Source organism: Rhinoderma darwinii, chromosome 2 (genome assembly GCF_050947455.1).
Source record: "Rhinoderma darwinii isolate aRhiDar2 chromosome 2, aRhiDar2.hap1, whole genome shotgun sequence".
Taxonomy (NCBI): domain Eukaryota; kingdom Metazoa; phylum Chordata; class Amphibia; order Anura; family Rhinodermatidae; genus Rhinoderma; species Rhinoderma darwinii.
This window is the reverse complement of record NC_134688.1, coordinates 43,929,649-43,950,672: the sequence shown is the minus strand read 5'-3', so window position 1 is coordinate 43,950,672 and position 21,024 is coordinate 43,929,649. Positions and strand designations below refer to the sequence as shown.

The 21,024-nt window shown below is 38.0% G+C and overlaps 1 protein-coding gene and 1 long non-coding RNA gene across 2 annotated transcripts; one reads left to right on the top strand and one right to left on the bottom strand.

Annotated features, from left to right (window-relative positions):
• The first annotated feature begins 1,578 nt into the window (after positions 1-1,578).
• LOC142742133 (uncharacterized) lies at positions 1,579-7,598 on the top strand. The gene is made up of 2 exons (XR_012881317.1): positions 1,579-2,889; positions 6,921-7,598. It is a non-coding gene; the product is annotated as an uncharacterized LOC142742133 (long non-coding RNA).
• A 6,339-nt stretch (positions 7,599-13,937) lies between these two features.
• C2H11orf87 (chromosome 2 C11orf87 homolog) lies at positions 13,938-16,378 on the bottom strand. Its single transcript, XM_075849990.1, has 2 exons — positions 15,983-16,378; positions 13,938-15,537 (listed from the first exon to the last, which is right to left on the bottom strand). The coding sequence occupies exon 2, from the start codon at positions 15,433-15,435 to the stop codon at positions 14,965-14,967; it is 471 nt and encodes a 156-aa protein (XP_075706105.1). The 5' UTR covers positions 15,436-15,537; positions 15,983-16,378; the 3' UTR covers positions 13,938-14,964.
• Positions 16,379-21,024: the final 4,646 nt, after the last annotated feature.

Below are 21,024 nucleotides of genomic sequence, written 5' to 3'. Positions count from 1 at the left end.
CATCAAAATACTCACTTAATTCAAAGACCTCCGGTTAAATTACCGTTAAAAAGAGGCCAGTCATACGGAGGGACGAGGTGTGGAATGACGGTTTTTAAAAGAACATAGTAAGGAGAATTGAGGATTCGAGTTTTCATCTGAATAACGGTAATATAATTTTGTATATATGTGTTTTTATTATTTTTCATATTTAGATGTTATAAGGTTATGTGATAAAAAAACAAAAAAAAAAGATAACGTAAAAAACCTGAGTTGGAACTTAGGTACTGAGACTGGGTCTTAGTTATATTAAGCAGAGGTCTTAATATAAAAACCTGGGAATAGCGGTTCTCGAGGTTAGTAGTCCATAGCCTATGTGAGAAGGCTACAGGTAATAAATAACTCCGTGCAGCACGTAAAAGATAAAGTACTTGGAGATTTGGAGGATCTCCTATAGATTAAGTATTATGATTATTTCTTATAGAGTATTATGATTGTTTCTTATAGAGTATTAGAATTATTTGTTAGAGTATTAGGATTATTTGTTTTATAAAGTTTAAGATCGTGACTAAAAGTATTGAATGATTGAGATAAACTAAATCCAAAGTTAAAGAAAGATAAAGACTTTCAAACTGTGGTGTAAAGACTCATCCAGGACATCTGCTGCTGGTCTGACCAGCCTCTTATTGTCTCTGGACGCCCCTGACACCAGAAGTTTTAAGGTAATCAAGTATTTCTTTGGTGCAGTTAAAAGAAATGGTTGTTCTAGATGAAACATATATGAGACTCCTTGACTGTGAAGAATGAATGTATGAGGGTTAAATAAATAAAACCCTGTGTGTATAAGGGAGTCCAATTAGGAATGGTCCTTTGTAAAATTGTTACAGGGACAAATCAGTAGGAAAAATACTGTTAAAACACCCAGGAACATGAAGTATATGACTGATCAGCATAATACTTGTAAATATTGTTGTGTTTTGTGTGTGTTCTGTGAAACTTTGGTGAAAATACCTTGTGGTCAAGATATATGAGTTATACAGAAATATAGAATATGATAGTAGGTTTTGTTATTCATATCGAATTTGTCTGTTTGTTAATCGTTAATCATGTGTCTTGTCTAAATGTGGTAAAAGTGAGAGTTGAGACAGTGTTTGACATTTCCTCGTCGTGGTCACCTTGGGTGAGCGACATTACTGTCTTGGGACTGTGTTTTGGTAAGCAGCTCTAGGCGTGTAGAGTGCAGCGAGTCCTACAGTCCAGGGAGAATAACGTTTTGGTGCAGCAAACACTGTTATTCAATATTCCCAACTGACCATCAAAATTCTACAAGACTCTTTGAATGAGATCAAATTAGAGTCAGATCATAGAATAGTCAAAATAATTGATAAAGGATACAAAGTTAATCAAATCTTTTCATATTAAAAGTGCTCGTAAGATTCCTATTCTAGAAAAAAGAAAAAATAAACTATTTAGGTGTCCATTAAATAAATAGAGAGACATATACTAAAATTGCTAAATTAGATTTCCTTTCAAAAGGACACTGCTTCTAACATGTGGTTGTTTGTGTTAAAAAGTATTAAATATTCCTTTAGAAGGGGATGTTAAGTATATGCACAAATTAGATGTGGTGAATGTACAATGATGATGATGATAAAGGTGTGGCAAATTTGGATTTAAAAGGACTTTGAGGGTAATTGAATGTTATAATTTAGTGAAGGAAAAAGAGAAGTGTGGTTTTGATTGTGTAAGACGATGGTTGGAAGATTCTCACAAAGGGGAACAAGGTAGAAGGTTGACAGAATGTTAAAATGATAAGGAATGTTAAAGAAGGTTGTTTATATAGTTCAAGATGAAAAACTTTCATAGAACACAATGCTGGCTGGTTGAAAGACCATGAAATGATTGGAAAAGCAGAACTATAGAAGAGTGTGTCAATAAATGTTGATATGTATAGCATGTGCATAAAATAATAGCATTCAATAATAGTGACTGTAGTAGTGATAAAGAGTAATACAGATAGGTACATTGCAATGAGTAAGGTGGATGATAACAAGAAGTATGATGTAGACGTGTATACAGCGTGTGTGTTGCAGACTAGTCTGGGGAGGAAATGAAATTGTGTACTGTTTGATGTGAGATGTTTTTCTCAATCCAGATTAAGAACTGAATTAATTGAATTTCAAATTATTATTATTATATGTAAAATTAGTGTGTAAAAAGTCCTAGAACATTGAACTAAAGTACAAGATTGTGTAAATAGACTGACTTTTTAATTAATTAAGTTAGCTATATAAAATCAGGTTTTAAAGTTATAAATACCGCTTCCTTAAATCTACAAACTTGCAAATGACAATGTCTTGGTTGATATGGAACATGAGTCTGATTGTCACAGTTTAATGTAACTTGACGCCCAAGGGTTACCAGGTGTCACTGATGTACCTCTGACTAACTATGATGTTCAGTATTTTGTAGACGGATCCAGATACTGGAATGAGCAGACAGGACATTTCATCACCGGGTATGCAGTAGTCCAGGAAGGTAAGACAGTGTTGAAAAAGTCACTGCCCTCCAGCAGCTCTGCCCAGGAGGCAGAACTCATGGCACTCGCAGAAGCATGTAAGTTGGGCACAGGTAAAAGGGTGAATGTCTATATAGACTCGAGGTACACCTTTGGAGTCTCACACGATTATGACACAATATGGTGCAAGAGGCTTTCTGACTGCAGCAGGCAAACCAATACAACACTGGTTTGCACCTGGATTTCAGAACGCAGCTGCTCAACATGTAGAGGGTTGCCTGACATGCGTCAGACACAACCCCGGAAAAATGATAAAAACACCCAGTAAGCACACGCCTTGCCTTGATTACCTCTTCCAGCGACTGCAGGTGGACTACATACAGCTACCCGAGGTGAGTGTATATGAATATGTCCTTGTATCTATTGAAATGTTTTCAAATTGGCCTGAGGCATAGCCAGTAACCAAAAAACATAGCTAAAAACACTGCTAGGAAAATACTCAGTGAAGTAGTATGCTGATATGGGGTCCTGAAGTAATCGAGAGTGACAGAAGAACCCACTTCATAGGAGAAGTATTAGGGCATATACTTACTAGCCTCGGCATCACACAGGCATTCCATACACCATATTATCCATGAAGGTAAACATCTAGATGAAGGAAGAAAGTCAGCAATACTCCAAGCACCGAAACCTCTGACAAAAAAACAAATGATGTCCTTTTTGTGTATGACTAACTTCTGCAGGAGTTGGATATGCTGATATTACAGGACCATTGATGTCTTTGATTTATGAAGAGGCATTTTTTTTTCAGATAAAACAGGTTCTTGTAGGATCTTCAGTGCTTGGACTAACTGATTTAATAAAAACAACAAAGAATTTTTTTTTAATTCAAACTGTAGATTGTAAAAATGGATACATGACTTCAGTGCTAACACAGGAGTATGGGGGAAAGGATAGACCTCTAGCTTACTACTCATCAAAACTCGACCCTGTAGCTAGAGCCTTACCTCCATGTGTTCAATAAGTTGTAGCCACCGCAGAAGCTATAAGAGCTTCACATTAGTGACATTTATGATAGAAAGATGTACCACTTTAAATTTTTCGACCTTGATGTCTACTGCGGAGGATGGTGAACCACATGATTGCCGATCCTCCATAGCAGAAAGAGTGTTAACAAGATCAGATCTTAAAGACATTCCACTACTAGATAGTGATCTCATACTGTTTGTAGATGGATCTTCCAAGAACAAATACATCCTACCCAGCAACTTATTCAGATGTGCAGTTATATTGAGCCATCGGACAAGCCATGTCTCAACAGGGGGGATGGTAGAGATCATATCTAAAGTGTTCATGGCATATGGCTTTACTAACTACTCTAAAAAAAAAATTTAGTTTAGCTTGTTTAACATGCGCCAAATATAATTCACAGGGGAATGTAAGACCAAAAAGAGAACAGTTCCCAAATCCACAATATCCATTCTAACACATTTGTATGGATTTCATTGAAGTTGTTTTTGCTTCCTAAGATATTAGGTATATGTATAAGGGTGTTGATTTGAAAAAATTTGGCTTGAGACACTTGTCAGATAAACTATCTGTGAATATTATGGTATCTATGGTATCTATGAATATTTCTGTGAGTAGATGTTACAGGTAATAAGCTCAGATTAAGGTACAAATCCTGCTGAAAAGGGTAACAACATGTGTGACATAAAATGTACCCAGTAACTACATATTATCTATGTGCCCTGTCCAGAGGGACAGAGAAGTTTCTCTCATATAAAGGTGTTTGTTTGATTTGATGTACAAGACTTGTCAATGAACTGATGAGACCCAAACATGAGAGCTGATAGCATGAGATTGGTGATAGAATTATTTTCTTAGTTGAGACCCTGTTGTTTATATTGTCTGAGGTTTATAATTATAATGTATATAACATGTCACGGTATTGTGAATAACAACTTGAGGTAAGAGGTGAAGGTCACTGGTTGTTGTCACTCATATGTAAGAAGTACATGGCAGCAATGAGAGCCCGGAGGTCATGTGACCTGTATGTCTTTAGGTTTGAGAAAGATGCTGCCCACGACCTGTTATATCTGCAGGGGTAAAAGTCCCATTAGGACAGTAAGTGACAGTGCAACAATTATGACCAATATGTACCGTGGGGGAGAAGTTTGGATTATTGCCAATATTAGTAGGTTTAGCAGTAAAGAATGCTCATAATATAGAGAAAGTGGCCAACAGATTGGAAACTGGCACAGATTACGTGTTTTATGTTTTGAATTCTGCCCAAAGGGGCATTTGCCAAGTAGTTGGCTCAACCTGTTGCCACTGTATAGACCTTTTTGGCCTTATGCAGGATAGAGCAAGCTAAGAAAATAAAGTCCGTAAGGGGGATAAGCCCTATTTTAAGTACCTGGCTTGGGTACAAAATGTCCTCAAATAAACAAAAGGTGGGAAATATGAAAGTGATTAAAATAATGTTTAGATGAATTCATTTTGTGCAGCAGTCATCTTGTCTGGAGACCCCATCTTGTTCTTATGTAGTGAATAAGAAAGATATTGTTTCTTTAAGACAAGTATATTAATGCTGATTTCGCATGTTATTAAAATAGTTATTTTTGACATTAGTTCCTATGCGAAACCCAAAGAGAAGAAATTTTGTTTAGTGATTATTGCTGTATTCACCAAATGGGTTGACTATTTGTAATACCACAGTTACATCCATTCTCTAGGATGGATGAAGAGTTTGATTTTACACTTGCTGAATATATGGCAAAAATGCTAACCAACAAGGAAGTTTCTATCTCTAATTGTATTCCAGGTGTACCTATACTTGAACCTGAACCTGTGAAGCCAGGAAATTGGATATTATTTTCATTGAAAAAGATCATATCAGGTTCTGCTTACCACACCTACGGGGCCGTACAGATAGCCGAATGTACCTCTAGGATACACTTATCACACTGTAAGGTAGTTAGGGAATTGCCACTATCCTCCTAGGCTATAAGAGACTGATTACAAAGGGTGGTCATTTGTTAGAAGTGACTGGTCTCAAACTTCAGCGAAGAAAACATCCAGAGCCTGGGAGGAGACAGGGCAAAATGTTATTAGTTATTCTAGGTATTCTATGGGGGTCCAAGGTGTGTCAACCAAAGGTATGGGATCCCTGGGACACAGGGTCAGAGTATGATTTCCTAAAGACTTAGCTTAAAGAGTTAAATATTTTAATTTCACTGAAGGTGAGACTGCAATGTATGAAATAGATTTCCGCTCTGTGTTGTAGATCAAGGCAAGGATAGAAACACATCCCACAAACTAGCATATTCAGATAAATACATTTGTACTATCTATGTAAATACCCTAATAAAAAGGATAAGGGACTATATGATATAGGAATTGATGTTTCAGGTACTGGCCTATAGGGCATTTCTTGCAACTGAAAGTTTTTTAGTTACAAAGATAGACCTACCCTGTAAAGTTTATCTGGCCAACTTCACTTATGAAGATAAATTGACATTAGAAACAGGTTACAGTGATAAACATGAATGGTTAGTCTGGATTAGATACACTGCAATCCAAAATAATAGAACTAACTGTATCGCTTGTGCAAAAGCCAGACCACATCCGGCTACTATATCTTTCAGGCTATCAGATAAGGAGAACCCACAAGGTCTGCAATGCGTGTTATCTTTATATAATGCATCATATAATCCAGGTGATAAATTATGTAAGACATTCTCTTTATTGTACCCACCTGTGGGGAGAGATGAAATCCCTCCCTTAGTAGTGGCTTACCCAGGCAACTACACCTGCTTTCTGAGGAATGGGCAAGGTAAGAAAGTAGGGAACCTCACTGAACAATTTTGAGACCGATAATGGTAATTACTCCTCTAATTGGTTTACCAACCAGACAAGGGCAAGGACTGATCTCTGGTGGCTATGGGGAGGCTACTGGCCAAGTGGCAGGGAAGCTGTGCTCTGGTTCAGCTTCTGATGCCATTCCACTTGTTTTTAGCACCTGAGTTTCAGAGAAGGAGTAAACGCCCTGGAGACTAGCTGAATCGCTATAAGCGGTCTATCCCTGGAGGTTCCTTTGACCATAGAATATACATAGATGAAGTACGAGTACCCTATGGGGGGCAAATGAGTTTAAGGCCCAAAATCGGATTGCATCAGGCTGCGAGTCTGTACTTTTCTGGTGGTCTACGATAAATAAGAATGTCGACTGGATTATTATATTTATTACAATCAACAGAGATTTGTTAATTTTACCAGAGATGCAATAAAGGGCATTGCAGATCAGTTGGGACCTATATCTTTAATGACATGGTGAAATAGAATAACCCTGGATATGTTACTAGCAGAGAAAGGGGGTGTCTGCAAAATGTCTGTTGTACTTTTATTCCCAATAATACAGCTCCTGATGGCAGTATTACCAAGGCATTGGAAGGACTCAATTCCCTGTCCGAAGAGCTTGCAGGAAAACTCCAGAATAAATGACATCTTCACCTCATGGAGTGAGGGGTAGTTTGGAAAATGGACTGGCCTGGTAACATCTGTACTCATGACCATTGCTGTTGTTGCCAGTATATTGACTGTTTGTCGATGCGACACTCTGCATAAGAGGATTGATCCAAAGATTAATTGAGACCTCAGTGACAAAGACAATGTGCCAAGAGATTCAAAAGAAGAGAACCTGTACTGGATAATCTTACAGAACATGTCTACATAAATTTATAAGAGGAGGGAATGTTAGAATAGTTTTATTTTAAATTTATTGTTACTTCATGTAATAGATATTAAATGTGCATGCAGGGTTCTCAGAAAATGCTTTAGCTAACAAAAGGTTAAATATGTTATATTCTTAAGTGTGTAAGTCGGTTGGATTTCTTAATAAAGATTGCAATCTCCAGAGGAAGTCCAACGTGGCCTAATCTCATTCTGAAGTGTAACATTTCATATGACAGGAAAGCCACAAACGGTTTTCAGTTGGTATATGTGTATATAAACCTATGATTATGTAATGAAGGCAGACAACTGCTGATTTCGACTTGTCTCCTCATCGATGAGAATAAAACTCTTATTGGGATGAAAACTTGAATCATTATTGATAAGTATGGAAAATTCTTCTAACATGGATGCAAATCGGTCATTTGGCATGAACGACATTCCAAGACAGCACTCGACAATGACTGAAAACATCCAACATGGCAGATCAAATTTTCTACAAATATCTGTCTTCGATCGGCAACTGTCACACTTGTTTATGTCACGAAAAGGTGCCAAAAGTTGTCAAAAAAATGGTCTAAATCTGCCTATTCAGCCATTCCAAATCTCTAGTGTATGGCCATATTAAAGGTTATGTACACCATTGAAAGGATTTAAATAAATAAATAAATAAAATAAAATATGTCAATCAGTGTGTTTTGTGCAACTTTATGATTAGTTTTTGTTGAAAATTATTTTTACTTTTTGAGATACAGCTTCTTTGTATCCTGTATACAGAGCAGCTGTATCTTGCACTGAATCCTGTACCGGTCAGGTCCGAGGGACTGACGAGTTCAGTGTCAGCGGGTCCTGCGTGTCTCTGACACACAGGATGCACCTGTTATCCAGCACATCTAAATTCATAACTATACTATCATAGATGTGATAGATTACTGGTACAGCCTGCATCTCAGAGACACGCAGGACCCGCTGACACTGAACCCGTCAGTCTTGTGGACCTGACGGATTCAGGTCTTAGTGCATGATACAGCTGCTCTGTATACAGGATATAAAGCAGCTGTATCTCAAAAAGTAAAACACATTTTTAATAAAAACGAATTATAAAATTGCATAAAACACTGATTGACCTTTTTATTATAAAAATAAATAAACTTTCGGAGGTTTACAGAACCTTCAAAAACTTAAATAGTTACTGTTTGCAAAAAGGCCTGTAAGACAGTTTTGATAAATGAAGCCCAATGTACTAAGAAAATATTTACAGTATAAACATATTATGTATCCGAGAGAAGAACATGTAATACTGTAAAGAAAGTTCATATTACATTTCCATAGATTTTAATGGGACAATAGGGTCAATAGAGCTCCAGAGATCTCAGGATTACTTTGCGAGCCCCTTCAGTCTTTGTGGGTTCCAGCTCCCCATTAATGACGTCTTCTGAAATATCTCAATGACATATCAGAAATTCCATGAGTGAAACGTCTTTATATGAAGCTGCAGGAAAGATATTGTCACATTGTAATGTCTCCATTATTCCTGTGATGGTAAATTGATGCTGTAATGCTGACCTTGTAGTTGTACTACTAATACCAGTACTGTAGTCAGGGTAATATTATAGTGATATTATTACCTGAGTCGCACCTTGGCGTTCTATGGGCCACCATCTTCCCCACACGGCCAACAGGGCCCTAGGACCGACCCTACCTGCAGTTGTCAGTAACAAAGTGCTCCACACACAGCTATTGATAGTCAGTTGTTCGATAAGTTGAATGTCTCAGATATATAAAAATATTATATAAAATTGGAAAAAGGGATATGCATTTTCCAGAAATAGCGCCACTCTTGTCCATGGGCTGTGTCTGGTATTGCAGCTCAGTCCCATTTACTTGAATTGGGCTAAGCCAGAAAACACACACCCCATGAAACGGCAATACTTTTGGAAAATGCATACCCTTTTTTCCACTCTCATATAATCCTTTTATTAATCTGAGATACTCAGACTACCAACCGACTGACTGTCAAGAGATGTGAGTGGAGCACTGTGTTACTGACAGCTGCAGGAAGGGTCTGTCCTGGGGTCCTGTATAATATCACTGTGTCTGGTGCCATAATGTCACTAGTCTGAGACCCTAAGTTGGTACTGTTATAGTAAAACTAGTGTGTTGTGTTGGACGTTGGATAGTATTTTACTCATCGTATGGCTGTATGTTCACTTAACTTAAGTTAAAGGAGGTCAAATAGGGAAAAGTGGGGAGGGCCTGGCTGAATAAATGATAACTAATGACTTTAAAGGGTTGTATGAGAATAGTAAAAAAAAAAGAAACAGCGCCACTCCTGGCTAGGCACTGTGTCTGGTATTGCAGCTTAACTTCATTCAAGTGAATGGCGCTGAGCTATAATTCCAGATACGGTCTGTGGATTAGATTAGCGATGTTTCTGGGGAAAAAAATCAGGCGACCTATTTTTTTCTGATTTTTTTTTAATCTCAGACAACCCTTTCAAATCCTCAGATAGCAATAATCTTTTATAAGTTTCAGCCTTAGGAGGCTTCTGACATTTTTATAAACCTGTGATGATACATTATATGGCAGCGGTAGCAAATCTGTAATCCATTTGGCTGTATCTTACATCATATCAGTTTACAATGTTTATATGACGTTTAGTAGAGAATACTTGTCGAAATATGTCACTTCAGGAAATCACAGAATACATTTCATTAATAAGCAGGTTATTTTGGAGTAGGATAAAAAAAAAAAAAGAACTGAGTCATGAATAATGTATAATGTGGAAGAACACGCTCTATGGTACTAACACAGAATGAAGAATGAATTGTTTACTAGAAAAGTAATACCCAGCGATCATTGAAGTAAATCAAACTCAATTGCAATACAAATCAGATTCTTTCACTGTTACCATTTGATGTGAGAGATCATGGCATGGTTGACATTCAATATTAGACGCTTCTCGTTCAGGTTCATTCACACTTGACAAAATTCAAACCACAAAGTAATCCCTAATACCCTGTAGGGAATATTTTTTTACACTACACCAGGTTGTGCATTGCACGTGTTCCCTGGAATGATGAGAGATCTACAAATGCTGGACAATGATGAAAATTGTTTTAAATGTCCCATAGTGATAAGCTAATAACAGGATGCTATGGCAAGATCAGTTAGTCTGTAATCAGCAAGTGCTAGATTTTTCTGCAGCACCCCCACAGGAGAAATGGAGCATTACACAGTTCCCATTGAAATCAATGGGCTTTCCATGTAATATACAAAAGTATTAGATCCTCTATAGTAAGTTATGCTCTTTGAAGCTCCACTTCAACTAATTGATGATGATCTTTCCTTTATTGACTCTGAATTCCCAAGTAGAGTATTTGAAAATGTTTTTTCTAAACCAGATCTACTAAGGCTGACTGCCGTATTAGGCCTAATACACACAAACGTGTGTGCCGCCCGAGTCCCATCCGTGATCCATGGAAAGATAGGACAAGTCTGGTTCTGTTTTCACAGACCCCATTCACCCATTAAAGTGAATGGGTCCGTGAAAACGATCGGGTGCCACTCGGATGCCGTGAGAAACTGCCTGAGTGGGACTTGGTCGTATGCAACAGCCCTTAGGCTAGACTACACAGTGACTTGAGTCTTTGCAGTATTAATTGCTTAGTGCAGCTTTTGTGGATGTCCAAATTGTTGTGAAACAGAAACATGGCATACGAGTCAATGGAAATTGAAACTGTCAAGCGACGGTTGTGCAACTGTTGTCCATTAATGTCTATGGGAAAATAAAGTGACTCAAATTGCATGAAAGTCACATCATGTATCTTGATTCATATCCCGCTATTGTCTCAGGCATCATGTCACACAATTCATCACCTACTATTGGCTCAACAGTCAGAAATGTATGCATGATATAGAAACTGGTATGGTGTTAGTTTCTCATGTACACAATTACATTTTTCACTAACAAGATGTTAGGTAATAAATGAATCCTCCAAGCACCAATCAAGTGTTTTCTATTTTCTATATTGCTCAATAAGCCACAGTCAAAACCTAAGACCAGCATCAAGTGTATTATGGCTCCAAGCAGAAGCAATATATTTTAACCCGAGATTGGATCCATCTTGTGAGATCAGTCAAGACATTCCAAAAGTCCTTGGCTCCTGCACAGAACCATAAACTGCTTGTGTGAGACCGGCCTAACTCAGAGTTTTCCTACATTTCACATTGGAGAGAATTGCTATGGATCTGGCCTTAGAGTTGGTACTTTCTTGCTTTAGTTTTATTTTTATAATGCAGCCCCTATATGCGTTTCTCAAGATTGCATAACAGAACTTTGAGGCTCCTCTGACCTTTTGCTAAAAGTTGGAAAGAAAGAAAGAAAGAAAGAAAGAAAATAAAAATATAGATAGATGATAGATAGATAGATAGATAGATAGATAGATAGATAGATAGATAGATAGATAGATAGATAGATAGATAGATAGATAGATGATAGATAGATAGATAGATAGATAGATAGATAGATAGATAGATAGATAGATAGATAGATAGATAGATAGATAGATAGATAGATAGATAGATAGATAGATAGATAGAGAAAGTAAGAAAGGTAGAGAAAGAAAGAGAGAAAGAAACAAAGAAAGAAAGGAAAGAGAAAGAAAGACAGAAAGAAAGAAAGAAAGAAAGAAAGAAAGAAAGAAAGAAAGAAAGAAAGAAAGAAAGAAAGAAAGAAAGAAAGAAAGAAAGAAAGAAAGAAAGAAAGAGAAAGAAAGAAAGAAAGAGAGAGAGAGAGAAGGAAGGAAGAAAGAAATAAAGAAAGAACAAAACAGAATGAAAGAGAGAAAAAGAAAAAAAGAAAGAAAGAGAGAAAGAAAGAAACGAAGAAAGAAAAAAAAAATAAAGAGAGAAAGAGAGAAAGAAAGTGAAATAAAGAAAGAAAGAAAGAATGAGAAAGAAAGAAAAATAGATAGAGACAGAAAGAAAGAAAGGAGAAAAAAGAACGAATGAGAGAAAAAGAAAGAAAGAAAAAGAAAGAAAGGGAAAGAAAGAGAAAGAAAGAAAGAAAGAAAGAAAGAAAGAAAGAAAGAAAGAAAGAAAGAAAGAAAGAGGGAGAGAAAGAAACAAAGAGAGAGCGAAAGCAAGAAAAAGAGAAAGAAAGAGAGAAAGAAAAAGAAAAGGAAAGCGAGAAAGACAGAGAAAGAGAAAGAGAAAGAAAGGTAGAGAAAGAAAGAAAGAAAGAGAAAGAAAGAAAGAAAGAAAGAAAGAAAGAAAGAAAGAAAGAAAGAAAGAAAGAAAGAAAGAAAGAAAGAAAGAAAGAAAGAAAGAAAGAAAGAAAGAAAGAAAGAAAGAAGAGAGAGATAAGGATAAGGTAAGTGGAAGGATGGAATTAGGAATGGAGGAGTGATTGTGAGTGCCATAACCGCTGTATTTGTTAGTCATGTAAGACTGACCTCTTCCTATATCCTCCATACATCTGATCTGCCTATAAGGAGCTGTAGAGTCTTGTCATACAGAACTAGTGACTCACAGCGTCCTTATCCAAGACGTGACCGACATAGTAATCCGACTTCTCTTCAACTCCAGCCCTAAATATAACCTGCAACCGTTCCTGCAAAAGAATCAATTTCTATGGATCTAGTCCAGAGCATTGCTACATTTCTTACCATGCTACAGTTCAAGTGTTGTGAGGCATGGGCGTCATTTTACTGACAACCCCAGTGCCCTGCCCCCTCTGACTAAAACCCATTAATTTCTAGCCCAGTGACATATTATCATTGATCGGGTCATTGCATGTCAGCTTAAGCAGTTATTAGCCGAGCAGCCTTGTGAGGAGGTATACAATACATCCCAGATTCATGTGCCTCATATCAGTCTACTGACGCAATACATTCCACTGCTACTTAAAGAATCATCCCAATCAGGGGAAACAGAAAAAAACATGACATCAAGCAGAGGTACTGTCTCCATGCTACAATTCATACCAAGCCTTGCCAACAGAAGGCTTGTACCTACATGGGCTTGCTGAATTTTATTGTCTTACAGCAACTCAAGAGGCATAGGTCTTATAGACAGGTAATGCACATAGTTCCACCCTAAACAATATTTTCCTGTATTGTTGCCATGGTTTACCATTACCAGATACACTATCTACAGTACAATCCAGACACATAAATTCCCAGTCCATACAATGTGCTCCTCTAATATTGAATGTGCAGATCTTAATACAGTTGGTGCTCATTCTAGCATTTTGCAGAATCATAAAGGACATCTTATATATGTAAATATCTTATTCCCATACAAAACTATCAGTGTACTCTACAAAGTACAGCATACTGGACCCATATAATGCCGATTCTGGTCTGCTAATATACTTTGAATATTTTAAGCACATTTTATTACACTGCATTCTTAAGATGTAGCAGAGCTGAATTTGTCATTTAACTATTGATTTTGTTCATAGAGACAACACACTAAGATAATGGAATAGATTTACCTGCAGTTGTATGGGAAACCACATGGTCCTATATCCATGCAAACAATGTAATATGTAATCTCATAGCATTCACAATGTCCATATAGACATCCACTACAATATTTCCTAAAGAACCAACATCCAGATAGTTATAAAAAAAAACTCCCCTACCCAAATGTAAACAGACAGTAATATCTATGTATAAAACACCAGCATATCAAGAATAGCTTAAGATATAAAATTTATTCCTATAACAATAGAAGCTAATTGCATGCCACTGAATTGGGTTGCAGGTTACCCACCCTCCCCCTCACCTCAGTAGCAGTAAAATAAAAGCATACATTAAAGAGTGCATAGTGCAGAGCTATGTTTGCCTCAGGAGATAAAATAAGGGCACATATTATCCAAACATAAAGAAATAAAGAACTAGTAGTAAGTATACTGTCATCATCCATATCTGGGACTGTGTCACTGTATAACAGCACTTCAGGACTGCACATCACCTAGTCATTGCTTTGTACGGATCGTATCTCTGTGTACAGGTACAGTTCATATATAGTAAGAGAAGCACACAGGATTATTGGAAATGAACACAGGAAAAGAGAGAGAAAACTTAGTATTATAGAGCTGAAAGCATAGACTAGACTGCGCAGCTAGGAGTTCAGCACCGGAGGATGGACAGCTCGTTAGTTAACTCGGTGCAGCGCTGGAATACCTACCAACACTTGCCAAATGTTATAATAGAAAAAAATACCAATTATTTTCATGATTATATGCTTTTTGTATGTTCTTTAGAGTTTTTGTTGACTAGAAATGATTCTTCCATCAGCCGTGGGAGAAGCCTCAACCCCTCAGACCACCTCAAGCATTTCTTGTAGTCGGGACATGAAGAATTCCCCCAGTTTCTTGTTTTTTTTCTTTTTATGTATGAGGTTTTGCTTATGTTATTGGTGTGTCACATACAATATCATATAGCTCATATTGATTGATATATCCTGGGTGATCATTATATACAGCGGGATGGGATTCCTCAGGCAGATGACATGATATTTGGTAGCGTTGTGCACCTTTTGTCTCCAGAAAAGAAAGACAAGACTAACCCCTTGTTTCATGACTCAATGGGAACGCAATGTAGGTTTGTAGTCATGCGTTTAGATGGATATTTATTTATTGATATATATTATTTTTTTGTTATTTTCCGGGACAGTATCACCAAATATGTACAATACAGTGCCTAGGGGTGCCACCATCCAGATCATGACAAGACCACAGCCTGCAGTAGGTCCTCTCTGTCCAAAGCTGAGTCTTCCTGGTGAGACTGCTCAGTAATCCTGCGGTCCTGCTTTGGGGTGCTCTGTTCCTTTCCCTGGATGTTTGGTGAATTGTAGATGCCACTATCTTGGGTGTTACTTGGTTGTCTATTCATCCTGTCATATAAATTGCCTCTTTCTGCCTTAGGGCTGCAGTGATCTCTCTCATATTCCTCCTGGGCTTTCTCTACTTTGCGTTTTTTCATCTTGCTTTTGTGCATGTGAAAGGTACTAAGTGAAAGGACCACCAGGCAGAAGATTACAGTGGCCAAGACTATCAAGACCAAGGTGGAGGAGAAGGTCTGGAACAAAGGCTCTACTTCTGTGGTGCAGCTGGTGGTGTTAGATGCAGAGGTCCTGTTTAGCAGACAGGGTGGCATAGATAGCCTTAGCTGTTTGGAGAGACTGGCACTCATTGAGAAGGTTGGTAAAGCAAGGGAGGGTACAACGTGCCTCCCTCTTACAAACGGAACCAAAGCTGAATGACAACGTTAAGCTTGAAGTATCAAGACATCAACCTGCAAAGACATGAAAGACATTTGACTCTAAAGCTAGGCAAGAAGTAATCTTATATTATAAAACAATTCAATCTTCAATGCCCATAGGACCCTAGAGGTTATCATAAGATCCAGCTCTACTACATGCAGCCTCAGAATAACCCTGCAGATGCCAACTTGGAGTATAAGCAGCCTGCCAAACCCAATGTCTTTCTATCTCTACCCCTCGCAGCACCACATATATTCTGCAATGTAAACTTGTAATGCCGATCAGTCACAATCCCCTTTGTAGGCACTTTGGGCATTGCATATTAAGATACAGCTGCCAATGAATTGCTTCAATACCTCCAGATCCCATCATTAAAGGGCAGATCCATCTCACCTTCTTTGTGACTTGCACCATGCCAGGGTGGCACTGTAGATGATTACCTGCATTGTCCGAGGCATTTATTATGTAAGCACTTACCTGTGGATAAGTCCTTGCTGCGGCTGCTGGAGTCCCCGGCACTGGCTTGCTCCTGGCTGCAGGAGGCACTGAATGAGCGGACGGGCAGCTTGGGAGGCAGCAGCCTATTGCCAGTCTGCGCTGTGCTGACGTCATTCTGCCACTGTCTTGGGCTTCTGCTCAGAGAGCTCCCGATGTCTCCGGCCGGCGCCTGCAGCAAGCTGTGCATCCCCATTAGTGCCCAGCAAGTAGGTGACTCCCTTCTCTGCCCCCTGGAACACCCTGGCAGTGCATAGACCATGTAGATGTATTCACAGCAGATAATAGACGAGGCAGAAAGGATGCTGCTATTCACAGAATCTATAGAAACACGTTGGTGGTTTGTCCCTGCAGCTTTCCTCTGCAGTACTGAGCTGTATCCAGAGCTCATTAAAATGCCCCACTCACATATAAGTGGATATATATATCCTGGATGTCAGATTCTTTCTTAGAAGCAGCACTGAATGCTGTCTCTAATAAGTCATGTTGGTCAGGTGTCAGTAAGGAGCACATAAAGCAGATGCTGTCTCTAATAAGTCATGTTGGTCAGGTGTCAGTAAGGAGCACATAAAGCAGAAAGATATGTCCTCAGATGTACAGGTGAAGATTGTTATCTATGATTTCATGAAATATTATTTCTAGGTATCACCGGAAATTTCTCATCATAGCAAAGATTGTAGTGATGACAACTAACATCTAACACTTTAACAATGTGAACGATTCCACTAATTTCGATTGTCGCTTATAATTATCTCAATGTGTAAATAATCATTGGTGACCACTTTGATATCACTAAATGGTACGCAATATCAAAGTGTGTAAAGGCAACTTAAGCTTTAAAGGGATTGTATATTAAGTACGCCCCATAAATAAAAAAATTCATGTTTTATTTCTTCTGTCGAACATTTAATGTTCTATTCAGTTTTTTGGGGGGAAAGTTGACTGACAATATGGCCACTGCTTCCACTGGTGTTACTGTTGGATTAATGTCAAATCTGGGCAGTTATGCAGCAATATATTAGAATGGGGATAACTTCGTCAGGAACAACAGCTGGCGGGGGCGGAGGCTGGCAGGTCATGTGCCCTAAATTGGGTGTGCCAGGGAAAGGCATTCATACCACTCTGCCTTGACCATGGTATAAAGAAATAGGGTTAAGGAAGTGAACTAAAACTTTGCCCCTGGCAAAAGATAGCCTAGCTATATAGAAAAAAACTATTTTTTTTCGAACTTTCACGTTTCACATTAAATTAATTGCATAAAGTTATTACGGTTGGGTGGATATCTCATACATTAAAGTTTTTTGTTTGTATTCAGTTATTCGACGTATGAGCAAGAAAATATATACTATACTAAATAATAAGGGTTTTATCATTTTATTTTTGAGACTTTTAATCATGAAAAATATTAATATTTTTTTTATAAAAAAAAAAAGAAATTCGGAATCCCATTAAGGGATTTTTATTTCTAGAGAGAAAATTAGTCAAAAAACTTAAAGAGGGGTTCCCAATACAGATATTTATGGCATATCATCTGGATAGGTCCTAAATGTCCGATTGGTTGGGGTCTGACCACTATTGCCAAGAACGCAGGATCGTGGGCATTCCCAGCAGAGAGGTTACCGTGCATGTGTGATTTACAATAAATGAGGAATATTGAAAGGAAAACAAGACTGCTTACTCACTCACCCCTGCTGGGACTATCATCGATCCCAAGTACAGAACCTTAAAGGGCTCCAAAATAGAGTAAAAACTCTGGTCTGATACCAGATCCTATTTCACACTACAGACAATAAAGCATGCTTCTGCACAGTGAGAGTGATGGGAAGGGGAAGATTCTATCTCCGTCTAGGTGACCAGGTGACAGAGAAATGTGTCTCATAAGAGCAAATATGGCTTACAATGCTCAGACACCGGTTATTTGTTCAAGAAATGGTAAGCAGAAGTACAAGTGGCTGAGCTTAATATACTGTAGAAAGACTTTACATAAGGATTAAGGAGCAATGTGAAGTTTTTATTTTGGCACTTTAATATGTATATTTGACTCCTCATACGATGCTTGTTGATTGTAGGTGGCTGGATGAGTGACTGCCAGTAGAATACCAATGAAATTGGCAGGGTCCACTGACAGATGTCTCTGGCCACCTTTACAGTGCAGCTATGTATATAATGAAATAAAACCTACAATTAGATATCCTTGTTTCTCGCCAAGTCTAAGTAACTTTTACATTTGAGAACTAGCTAAACTTCTGCCCTTGTTTTATTAGTCTTTATTTCAGGGAGGTTAAACTAAACATAACACGGCGTCAACAATTTCTCTTCCCAGCAAAGAACTGCAATCTCCTTCCAATAGATATGTAAAGTATATTAATACTGCAGGAAGACTGTGTGCACAGAATTCTCTATTAGTTATTTGCTGTGTAATTCTGCCCTGCAATGATGTGGCTGCATTTTATAACTTTTTGTCTGATAACAGTCGGGAGAGATCATATTACGTATATGCGGCAGCAAATTATGTCAGAAAACCACCATTGTGCTGCAGTTGGTTTTTCAACAATATATCATGTGTACAGCAGTGTATAGCATCTAATGAATGCACATTGATATGGAAGGAGTCCAAGGAACGGTCAGGTTAGCTGATGAATGGCGTGGCTTGTAGAATTGATTTGCAGTCTTATATTCAGCTATGGAACCCGTTTATTGGATTGAATACAGGAGATTTCAAATAAGTCTTATCGGTTACTAGCAGAAAAGTTATTTTAGCAGCAATTCATAATCTACGTAACGCTGCAGTTCTTCTAGGGAAAATGTAGCAAAATTATTCTGGAGTTTTTGTCTTGAAAAAGCCCATGCAATAATCTGATAATAACAACTCTAAAACGAAAACATGTTCCTTCACTGGCAATAGCTGCACTCTAGGTAACAGCGAAATGAGAAATAATGGTGCATGATATATATCTATATATATATATATATATATATATATATATATATATATATATATATATTCACATGTGTCCCTCAACACTTCTTGTTGTCATCACAGCACAGTGACGTGTTGTCCAAAACCATATGACCAATGCAGCCAGGGGCCGGCCCTAGTCGTGATGTGTCGTCCATAGTGACATCACCTCTTAACTGTCGCAATCATGTAGCTCTGGATAACATGTCGTCATGCTCTGATGACATCATGAATCTGCCGGCGCCAAATTTAAAAGCCAAGAATTTTAGGAATTATTTAGATATTTTGAGCTCCTTCCAAGTGTTTTTTAGGGGTTGGCAAACCCCTGTAAGACTATCACGCTAAAAGGAGGTCACACTTTTGCCTTCTAGAACAACGTGAATTCTGCAAGTTATGAAATCCTTCAGGTTGTGCCCTAGGATGCTGCCCCATGCTGATTTTAAAGTTGCACACATGTGGCAAGTTCACAGGACAGTGGCAATTTCATAATGTGACAGGCCGATCAGATTACGGTCCAGAGGACTGTTCAAACCATTGCAGTGAAGTCTCGCATTCACAGAGATCCATATCAATTGCAGTGTAGAAGGGGGTTAAACAGCTGAGATCAGATACAGATGTATCCTTCCTTATCTTTCTTCTTATCTCAACATATTCTGAGATGTGTGGCATGGGTTGACCAGCTTTGAAAAACAACTTGATTTCGTGATACTCTGATACGAGATGTCTATGCTATATGTCTGTGTGGCCACCCAGTGGTTGTAATGTGAGTTGTAGACGGTCAAAGGTTTTGCTGGCATATCGTGATATTGTATTGAAATAGTTTCATGAGAAATTGGAGTCTTTAACAAAATTTAAACAAAGGAAACACATCTGTACATCACTGTGAAGGAAAGGGTTACAATAAAAATGATTCAAACTTGGAAGAAAAAATTGCTCCTCTGGACGGGCACTCAGGTGTGAATTTGAACCAGTATATGCCTGATGAAGGCCACAGTGCGTGGTTGAAACGCGTTGCAGCAATTGAACTTTTATTGTTTTAAAAGCATATTGAATAAAATCGTTGCATTAAACTCTGACGATTTTGTTAAAATACTGGTTCAAATTCACACCTGAGCGCCCGTCCAGAGAAGCAATTTTTTCTTCCAAGTTTGCATTACTTCAGAACCACGAGGAAACGAATTCCTGATACGAATTCATCCCATGCGGTTATGGCTCCAGAGGCAAGCACAGTGTGATCGAGTGCATACAAGCTACAAAGTCAAGTTGTGCTGGCGACATTGCACAACTTGTCAAGGTGAGCTCTATTCTTAGTAACATCTTGTTCAATATATATCAGAACGATATCACCTTAGAGGAGCGCCGGTTTCTCTTTTTTTTTTTTATCAAGAATAAAAATGATTGTCACTTGTCTTTTCTCACTCACCGTAGCCCTCTATCCAGATAATGGGGTACATTTATCAGTATACTTATGTTTAGGGGCATAATTGCATTGAAAAACATGGTACTTAGACCCAGTGCTACAGTATATTTATCAAGCCACTTTTTCTGACCTTTACCAAATCTGTAGTTTCCATAACTTTAGGTAAATGTGTGGATTAAACCATTCCATGTGAACACATATAGGTTTGTATTACCACCCAAACACATCCCCCCAGGTACCAATCTGATACCAAGGAGAATGTCTGGCTGATATACAACCAATTGGACTCTTTAACATCCAATAAAACGGCAATATTCAGTATTATTAAGGCATAAAATCCCTCAAATTAGGCATTCATGATTAAGACCAGCTACTAAAATGGAGTCCATCAGCGGGCTTGATTCGACTGCTTGCTGATGATTTCCATTTAGCAACAGGATAAAGAGGTATAATAAAAATCTCTGAAGGCTACATAAACATTCATTATTATAACTTACAATATTTAATTTCATTATTATCTCCCATACCCCCTTATTTGACACATTTTCCCCACCTTTAATGCTTAATATCAGCGATATACATAGAAATAATTAGAATCACAACAAATGCTGGAATCGTCCTTCTCCAACTTAGGAAAGGGTCATT

Coding starts and splice junctions, on each gene's coding strand:
- C2H11orf87 (XM_075849990.1), bottom strand. CDS start 15,435: ATGAGTGCCAGTCTCTCCAAACAGCTAAGGCTATCTATGCCACCCTGT.